We start from the raw sequence: 10,201 nt of genomic DNA, 5'->3' as shown, positions 1-10,201 counted from the left end.
TTTTAAATCACTTCATATGCCTTAATGACATATCCAATTTATAATGTCAGTGCCAAGCCTATTTTAATCCTTGGTCAAACACCTTTTATGGACACCGGTTACTTTCAACAGAAAGCTGTTTATGTTTGGACACACCATACAATTGCTGCCCAATACTGAGGGAAATGACTCTCTTTACAAAGCACCCCCTCATACCAAAAAATAATTAAATTTTGTATCAACAAATAATTATCAGTGCACACATATGACTACAAGTTCTGCAGAGTTAATTATAAACAGTAATACAATTCCCACTGGGAATATCGCTCTGAATATTCAATTGGAATTTGAAATAGCTGAAAAATGTAAATTAAATAATGTATGCAATGGTTTCAATATCTTATCCTAATGTTCTAAGTTATTGCACTTGCTTTTCAAAATTTTGACTAGCATCTTAAAAACTTACTTAGCTAAACAAAATGGGCATCACTTATCTTTTATTGTTCATTTATAGGATGTAGGTATCACAGGCAAGGCCAGTATTTATTGCCCATCCTGAATTGTCCCTTGAACTCTGTGGCTCACAAAGCAGTTAGAATCAACCACATTGCTGTGGCTCTGGAGTCACATACAGGCCAGAGGAGATAAGGAGGGCAGATTTCCTTCCCTAAAGGACATTAGTGAACCAGGTGGATTTTTACATTAAGCTAATAGTCTCAAAGTCATTGGAACTGATGTTAACCTTTTAGTTCCCCGATTTAATTAATTAATCGGATTTATATACGAACAGTAAATGCTGGGGATATTCAGCAGGTCAGGTAGCAATATGGGGAGAAAAACAGTTAACATTTCAAGCTGATAACCATTCATCAGAATGGTGGAAAGATTGAAGTATAATATATTTTGAACAAGTAGTCTCACAACATCAGGTTAAAGTCCAACAGGTTTATTTGGTAGCACGAGCATTTGGAGCAAACAGTACTCTGAAAGCTCATGTTACCAAATAAACCTGTTGGACTTTAATCTGGCGTTGTGAGACTTCTTACTGTGCCTACCCCAGTCCAATGCAGGCATCTCTACCACATCTTTTGAACAAGTGAAAGGGGTGGGAGGGAAAAGGGGGATTGCAGATAGCAGAAGAAGACCAAAAGGGAAGGACTGTAATAGAGTGGAGGGCAGGAAAAGTTCAATAATAAAATGATTCATGATTTTAAAAAGCAAAGGCCGAGATAGTGGGCGAAGTATGGACATAGAAGGCATGTCCGGGGTGAGGTATTAATGGCAGAACAGCAGCTGACTGAATGCAAAGTGAAGGAGCAGTGAAAAACAAAAAAAAGACCCAAAACATGAAGCAAAATGGATACAGACTCTATGATTTAAAATTGTTGGACTCTGTGTTGGAGAGTTCTGAGTCGAAAAGGGAGGTGCTGATCCTTGAGCTTATGTTGAGTTCTTTGGAACACTGTAGCAGGTTAAGGACAGGAATTGCTACGTTTTTCCTCATCATTCTTTATTCCATCACTTTGCATTTGAATAGCTGCTTTCCTATCATTCACACCTCATCTCTACACATCTTTACTTCACCCTTTAGCACTCTTTTTGTCTTTCTTTTTAACCACAAAATCTTTTACCATTCAATTTCTCCTGCCCACCAACCTATTATTGACCTTTCCGTTTGGAAAGTAAAGTTCGTTGCTGTGTTAGTGTAAGCCTTACTTGTGACTAATAAAAAAGATTTACTTTCCAAGCAGAAAGGCCTGTAATAGGTTGGCAGGAAGGAGAAATTGAATGGTAAAAGGTTTTGTGAAATTCGCCTAGTCACCACACTTCAGCACCTGTGTGGGCCTCTTTTAAGGAAAAATATGGAATGCTTCACGAATTTGCGTGTCATCCTTACGCAGGGGCCATGCTAATCTTCTCTGTATCGTTCTGTTCTTCTCTGTTCTCTGTATCACTCCAATTTTAGTATATGTGCTGCTGAAGCACCTGTTTGGGTCAATGCACCTAACCAGCATGTCTTTCAGACTGTGGGATGAAACTGGAAAATCCATGCAGACACATGGGGAATGGTGCAAACTCCACACAGACAATGACCCAAGCCAGGAATCGAACATTGGCCCCTGGTACTGTGAAGCAGCAGTGCTAACCACTTTACTACTGTGTCACCCCTTTTAGACAGTGGGACACAAGAATTTGGAGCAGGTGTAGGCCACTCAGCCCCTCCAGCCTGATCGGCCATTCGCTAAGATCATGGTTGGTCTGACCAATGACTTTGCTCTTCCTTCTGCCCTTTCCCTACATGAAACCAATCACATATCTATCTTTCTTGAGTTCAGATGAAAGGTCATCAACCTGAAACCTTAATTGTTTCTCTGTCCACAGATACTGCCAAACCTACTGAATGTTTCCAGCACCATCCATGTTTAGTTTAGTTTCATAGAAGCTTTTCAGTGTAAAAGGAGGCGATTCAGCCCATTGAGTGTGCACCGACTCCCAACATCTCACCCTCTGCACTATCCCTATAACCCACACATTTATCAATCCACCTAATCTGCACATTTTAGCACACTAAGGAGCAATTTAGTATGGTCAATCCATCTAACCTGCACGTTTTAGCACACTAAGGGGCAATTTAGCATGGTCAGTCCGTCTAACCTGCACATTTTAGCACACTAAGGGGCAATTTTGCATAGGCAATCCACCTAACCTGCACACCTTTGGAGTGTGGGAGGAAATTGGAGCACCTGGAGGAAACCCACGCAGACACTGGGTGAATGTGCAAAGTCCATACAGACAGTGACCCAAGCTGGGAATTGAATCCAGGTGGTGGGGTATGGGGGGAGAATGGGGGGTGGGGTGGTGTTGGGAGTGGAGGGGGGGAACGAGGGGGTGGAAGGACTGAACACATGAACATTATGTCAGTGGCATTTGCTACCACAGCCACAAGTACCTCAGTGTCAATGAACCCAGACCTAATCATGTTATATCCAATCGCACACACACAAAAGAAACAGTTAACAGAAACTTACCTTAAATTTTACTCATTCTGAAGTCATTAGTCATTGTTATGATTCAGTCCCACTAGTAAACCATACATATAACATGACATGGTTTCGTGTGTATCATTCCAGTAAGATGTAGATAGGGCTCCTTCTGCTCTCTGCTGGTAACTGCAAGGACTAGAACTTTATACAAGCCCCAATTGTACTTGGGGAAAAATAAAAATATTCAACGCCTCTTGATGGCCATGGGAATGCAATATTGTAATATCTGCAAACGACAGAACTTATCCTCAGGGCTGACAGACATCGTCCAAGGGAGGCGCTGACACCGAGTTTAGTCCTGAACATTTGTGGACCCCTTGATTTCAAAACCGTGTGACAGGCAGACACAACTCAATGAAATATTAAGACGAGAAGAAGACCACACGTGAGCCTGGAACGGACGATTGATAAATAAACACGGGGCTGGTTATTTAAAAAAATGGCACCTTTTTTATGTATACTCCAACACAGAGAACTCGAAATGACATGTGTTGTATTTTTAATATGATACAGATACAGCCACTTGGGGGGAAAGAAAAAGTCCAGCTCCCAAAATACAACACGGCCAGAGGGGCCGCCGGCGCTGAGAAATACCGCTAAATCTCACAGTGCTAAAAGCACCTCGCAAACGCGTCAAATACTCAATGTCCAGCGACCCAGTTGGAAGTAACGAATTCAATCTAAAACAACAAAGAAAAGTGTCTTCCCTGCTATATACTGGACATATATAGCTGGCTAAAGAGAGAGAAAAATAAATTCAGAGGTCTTTGGAAATACGAAACTTATACGATATGGATAAACTACTAACACCGGTAATAAGCTGAAACTAAAATAAAGAAATTTGTGAGGGCAGTTATGAAATGAACATTGCACTGAATGTCAAGTCCAATAATTATACAGGTGAATCTTCACTGAGAGAGGAGAAATCAATAGGATTTTGGACATTGTCGGTTCATTAGAACTCAGAGTTTGAGTCATGTTACATATTGTAGAATAAGTCCTATGAGAATAAGCCATCCTGTCCTTTTGTTTAGTAGTTAAGATCCAGTTTTTTTTATTCCCCGCCCCCAATTTACCCCATCCTACAGCTGGCTGATGACAGTCTGTTTTTCCAACACTTCGAGGTAGTCTGGTTCAGTGTGAAACTTCCCCTGCAGGGAGGCATTGTCCCGGGGCTGCTTCCTGGGCGTCCCGTACAGCACCGTCCTGTTGAGCTTGTCCTGCTCCCTGAGCTGGGCTGGAGCAAAGTGGCGCTTGGGCAAAGTGCAGAAGCTGTAGTGGGCATTCAGTCCACCGGGCAGCACCTTCGGCCGCTCGGCCAGGTTCTGGTACAGCAGCTCCGAGTGTCTGGCCAGCAGGGCAGGCTGCTGTTGCTCCAGCAGCTCCACCGTGCTGATGGAGTAAGTCTTCTTCACATCCAGCCCGCTGTAACTCAGATCCTGCAAGCCCCGGTAGAAAGCCACCTGCTCCCCTTCCCTCTGGACATAGATGGGGTTTTTGCACATCTGGCCTACTGGGTGGGCAATATAGTTGTAGACATGAGCCTCTGCCTTCTCCCCAGGTTCATTAGTGCTGTAGGAGCCATACTGCAGCTGGTAAGAGTTCAGGTCCAGATTGTTGGGGGCACCCCCGCTGCTGGTGCTGTTGCCATTCTGGCCACTTTTGCGCCTTTTGAGGACAAAGACAAAGAGACCTGCTCCAAAACAGACGCTCAAGATAAAGACCACCAGCAATCCAAGGATGAGCACCGAGAGTGGGACTGCACTAGCTTGGGCCACCTCTGGACTGGCAGTGCCAGCCTCGCCGTTGAGTAGATTGGAACTGTGGGTGCTGGCCAGGGGGATGGTGGCCACCAGATCCGAGTATTCCGAGCAGATCTCCTGGTTCCCGAGGGATCTCAAAGCCCTGCCTGCGAACCTGGCCGGGGATTCACAAGAAACCTCGTGGATGAGGACTCCAGCCCGGGATTGCTCGATCCAGCCCTTGAGGGGCAGAATGGGGCAGCTACAGTCCCAGGGGTTCTCCTGGAGGTCGATCTGCACCGAGGGGGGCAGTTGGTCCAACACCCCCCTGACTGGCAACTGGGAGAAGTGGTTGTTCCTCAAGTTGAGCCTGGTCAGGTTGGTGCCCACAAAGACATTGTTGGGCAGGGACCTGAGGAGGTTGTTGTTGAGGTACAGGAGGTTCAGCCTGGCCAGGGAGTGGAAGGTATACTGCAGCACCTCCTTAATCACGTTGGACTCCAGGTAGAGATACTGCAGCCTCTGCAAGCCCACAAACAGGGCAGGAGACAGCCTCTCAATGTGATTGCCATTGAGATAAAGTCGACGCAAATGGCTGAGGTTGCGAAATGCACCCTCCTGGATGACAGAAATGCGGTTATTCCCCAGATGCAGCAGCTCCAGGCCCCTGTAGTCCCTCAGGTCATTGAGCTGCACAATGTGCAGCAGGTTCCCGGTCAGGTAGAGTTTCTTTGGGTTGGCAGGTTTGGGGTGCAGATCTGTGATGTTTCTAATCCTCCTCTCGTGGCAGTGCACATTGAGGGCATTGTCTGAGTTCTGCACACTGCACGAACAGATGCCGGGGCACACCGCCTGCATGGGGGACCTGGTCTGATAGACCATGATGGGGCCGAATATCTGCCGAGGGTTGGTGGGGGCAGCCGTAGCTCGGACGCGGCTCTTGGAGTGGCGGCCGGGCTTGTTGCCCCGGGGGGTAGGGTTGACAGGGGTCAGGGATGAGCTCTGGGTGGCTGGCAGGCTGGGGGGCACCTTGGCGGGACGCTCATTCCTCAGGCTGGAGTCTCCGGCGCTTTTGCGGGGGCAGATGTCTTGCTTGTTGAGTTGGGTCACATCCTTGCCGTGCAGGCGGAAAGGGGACTCGCAGACAATGTCACTGACCATGTAGGAGATGGTGTCCAGCCAACCTTTCAGGGGGACCAGCTCACAGGTACAGTTCCAAGGGTTCTCCTCCAGCTGGATCTCCATGATGCCCCCGATGTGCTCCAGGACCCCGGTGAAGGGCAGCTTCCTGAGGCGGTTGCCCCGCAGGTCCAGGTGGGTGAGCAACACGAAGCGGAAGACGTTGTTGGGGAGACTGGGCAGCAGGTTGTCGTTGAGGATGAGGACTTTGAGCTTGTTCAGCCGGCTGAAGGTGCCGGCCTCGATGCTGCTGATGTAGTTGTAGTCGGCTTGCAGGTACTCCAGGCTCTCCAGCCCCAGGAAGGTGTCCTCCCTCAGCACCTCCAGCCGGTTGTTGTTGAGGTGGAGACTCTTCAGGATGGCCAGCCCATGGAAGGCGCCGTTGCGGATCTCCTGCAGCCCGTTGCTGCCCAAGTGCAGGGTGACGGTGTTGGTGAAGTTGATGAACCCGTTGGGGGGCAGCTTGCTGAGGGAGTTCCCGTTCAGGAAGAGTTGGTAGAGGCGACTGTGCGGCGGCTGCAGCCAGCTAACCTTAGTAAAGCCTTTGTTCTGGCAATTAATATTCAGTACGTTTTCCTTCTCCTCGCACGCACATCGATTCTTGCAGATGTCTTTGGCAATTTTACGGCTCTCTGACGGGTTTTTGGAGCACCAGCTTGCCACTGCCAACGCACTCAGCACCAAGACGCGCTTTAACATTTTTTCTTCTCTTATCTCCTGGATTCACCAGTGTTGGGGTAAAGTTCCATCCAGCTCAGAGAAATAAAGAGACAGGGGGGAGAGAGAGAGAGAGAGATGCAAATCCTTTGCAGCCAGACTCAATCAACTCCAGTTTAGCAAAAAAAATAAAATCACACCAGCAACATTCTTCCTTCAGTCAGCCCGGACACAAATGCACAATGTCAAAGTCGACATGGCTGTAACTGAAGATCTCAGCTCTGTCCCCAAGCACTAAGCGGAGTGAATTAAAACAGCAGAGCGGGCTGCAAGATGGTTCTTACTCACTCAGACAGAGAGAGAGAGAGAGATAGCCTTGTCCTCTGGGAGCATTCCGACACTCCCAGCCCACTCCCAGCTGTGACATTCCCAAATCCGATTGACTCAGTTTGCAAGGCAGGACTGGCATCCAGAGGGCTCCCGGTGAATGTGTCCGCACCCAGGCACTGTGGAGTTTGCCCGCACGATGAGGTTGGAGGAGAGGCTGACAGAGGGGAGGAGATGGGGAGGTGGAGTGGAGGTAGGGGGTGGGGGGCGGATAGAGAGAGAAAGCTGGGACTGATCGCTCTCTGTCGCTGGAGAGTTTGGGTCGAAATCTCCTCCTTCAATCCGCTGCCAATGGTCGCGTCAGCGAGCTGTGGTGAGGAGCACCTCACTGTGTGTGTGTGTGTGTGTGTGGACTTTCTGCCCGCCAGCAATACAACATGTACCAAAAAAAATCCCCCCCCCCAACACACTCACTCCCTCCAGCCTGCAATGTATTCAATCACTTCAATGCACTGAATCCTCACCAACATTTCCATTCTGCATCTTCACGCTGCAGGGATCGCTGACGCTATCTTTTTTTAAACGGGAAAGAAAATAAGGATCACGCCGAGATTTTTTTTTCTTAAAGCTCAAACTGCCCGAAATATTATTTTTGTAAAGTTCAGCTCCGATGCAATGCGTTGGGCAGATTACATAAAATGAGAACACACACAGAAAAACAGTTCCTTCCCCAATTGAGGCTAGTCCGAATTGCCCACGAATCTCATTCGTCCTCTCTCTCTCACACTCTCTCCTCTTATAAATCGGTTGGACTTAAACCTGGTGTTGTCAGACTTCTTACTGTGTTTACCCCAGTCCAACACCGGCATCTCCACATCACTCTCTCCTCACACAGACGCACACACACTCTCTCCTCACTCTCTCTCCCACTCTCACACACTCTCTGACACGCATTCACATTCTCTCCTCACACACACACATTCACTCACATATACTCTCCTCACACATATACACTTTCACACAATCTCACACACTCTCACACTGCGCACTCTCAGACACACACTGTCTTCACACACACGCACACACACACGCACTCTCTCACACACACACACTCTCCTCACACACACACACACACACACACCCATGCACACACACACACACATTCACACCGTCTTTCTCACTTACACCCTCACACTACACACTCACACTCACTCACACACTCTCCCTCAGTCTGTCTCACACAGGCACACCTCACACACACACACTCTTTCACACACACTCTCACACACTCCTCTCATACTCTCTCACACACACCACACACACTCTCACATAGACTGTCTCGCTCATTCACTTACACAAACTCTCACACTCTCCCACTCTCACACACACACTCACAGACAGGCACTCTCATACACACATTCTCACGCACACACACTCTCATAAGCTCTCTCACACACACACCTGCTCTTATATTTCCTCACACATACATTCTCACATTCTCTCTGCCCCACATTCTCTCTCTCTGTCACGCTCTCTCACACACAGTCTCCTCACAGACTTTCATACACCTCTCTTTCACACCCACACATACAGACGCACAATTAACCCCAGAAGCTTTCCTCTGTTGGGCACGGGGTCGCACTTCTATGACTTTATTTTAGCCATTAATAAATGACTTTATTTTAGCCATTTATATGTGGGCGATTAAACAAAAAACAAGCAGGTGTGGTGAATAGTCTGGGATGCTTCCTCAGTCAGTGCCAGTAGGCAGTTCTGGGCACGATTCCTGCTAAGGTTGGCAAGGCTGCATTCTACATGGAGAATACACAGCCTGCAGGACCAATAGACATCTCTGCTGAACCTGCTGTCGGAGGCACCGGCAGGGATTTGGGGACCGGTTTAATATTCTGCACCCACGGCCTACTTGAGGCTGTGCAATCTCTTTGTAACTGCAACAATGCAGGGAATTGTAACCAATCTTGTAATGGTTCTTATTTCAGTGCATGTGGGCTGAATGTTTCTTTTCCTTCAACATTCAATCCCGGGTGGGAGGCGTCCGCAAACTTGTTGGTGACCAATCAAATTTCACAGGGATGGTTAAACATCTCCATCAGTGGTTAAAGGGTCAAGGTTTAAAGGAGACGTACGAGGCACGTTTTTTCACATAGAGGGTGATGGGTGCCTGGAACTTACTGCTGGGGGAGATAGTGAGTTTTGAGGGGCGTCTTGACAAATACATGAATAGAATGAGATTGGAGGCATATGGTCCCTGGAACGGTAGGGGGTTTTTGTTCAGTTGGGCAGCATGGTCAGTGCAGGCTTGGAGGGTCTGTTCCTGTGCTGTAATTTTCTTTGTTCTTTACTCCAAAGGCTGTGGGAAATGTCTCGAGCAAATTCAGTGCAGGCACTGGAGAGAAGTTATCCAGATCCAGCAATGCTGAGTGGGAAGCGATCTGAACATGGCTCTCACCCAGGTTCCAATATGTCAACAAAAACCGAACATGCTGGAAAATCTCAACAGGTCTGACAGCATCTGGGGGGAGAGAATAGAGCTAAAGCGTTGAGAGCAAGTTTTTCCAGATCACCAACAACCTGTCCTGGTCCCACCATACTGTTGCTATAGTTAAGAAAGCCCATCAATGCCTCTACTTTCTCAGATGACTAAGAAAATTTGGCATGTCAGCTACGACTCTCGCCAACGTTTACAGATGCACTCAAATGACTTGGACTGCGTCAGAAGCTCCTCACCTGCCCGATGGTTCAATCTCTCCTCACAATACATCGAAGGGGGCCATTTGGCCCATCAAGTCTGCACCGACTGTCTGAAAGAGTATCTTACCCACAACTAATCCACCTAACCTGCACATCTTTGGACACCTCAGGGGAAATTTTCCATGGCCAATCAACTAACCTGCATATCTTTGGACTGTGGGAGGAAACCGGAGCACCCAGAGGAAACCCACGCAGACACGGTGAGAATGTGCAAACTCCACACAGACAGTGATGCAAGGCTGGAGTTGAACCTGCGTCCCTGGCGCTGTAAGGCAACAGTGCTCACCATTTATGTCACTGCGGCCACTCTTGTGAGATGTCATTCCATGAGATTCACAAAGCTGCGTCCCTGTTTCAAATTCTGGGCCTTTTCAGAGATGGCCAGCTTCACCCAGCTGTCACTGTCCCGTGGTTCCTCCAGTCTCCCATCTGTATCAAGCCATGAATAGCTCCCAAAGCTTCCAGAGCATTATCCTGCATCCCTGGATTACTAATCCAGTG

General features: G+C 47.9%; 1 protein-coding gene and 1 pseudogene across 1 annotated transcript; both read right to left on the bottom strand.

Moving 5' to 3' along the window:
- Window positions 1–1,835: 1,835 nt before the first annotated feature.
- LOC145342755 (U6 spliceosomal RNA) lies at window positions 1,836–1,965 on the bottom strand (annotated as a pseudogene).
- Window positions 1,966–4,005: 2,040 nt separating this feature from the next.
- slitrk2 (SLIT and NTRK-like family, member 2) lies at window positions 4,006–6,939 on the bottom strand. Its single transcript, XM_080188259.1, has one exon. The coding sequence runs from the start codon at window positions 6,641–6,643 to the stop codon at window positions 4,106–4,108; it is 2,538 nt and encodes an 845-aa protein (XP_080044385.1). The 5' UTR covers window positions 6,644–6,939; the 3' UTR covers window positions 4,006–4,105.
- Between the last annotated feature and the right edge of the window lie 3,262 nt (window positions 6,940–10,201).

Source organism: Carcharhinus amblyrhynchos, chromosome 4 (assembly GCF_965287045.1).
Source record: "Carcharhinus amblyrhynchos chromosome 4, sCarAmb.v2.hapA, whole genome shotgun sequence".
NCBI lineage: Eukaryota > Metazoa > Chordata > Chondrichthyes > Carcharhiniformes > Carcharhinidae > Carcharhinus > Carcharhinus amblyrhynchos.
This window is presented reverse-complemented; position numbering and strand designations above follow the sequence as displayed.

Excerpts from the sequence above, each read along its gene's own strand:
- slitrk2 (XM_080188259.1), bottom strand. The coding sequence starts at position 6,643 with ATGTTAAAGCGCGTCTTGGTGCTGAGTGCGTTGGCAGTGGCAAGCTGG.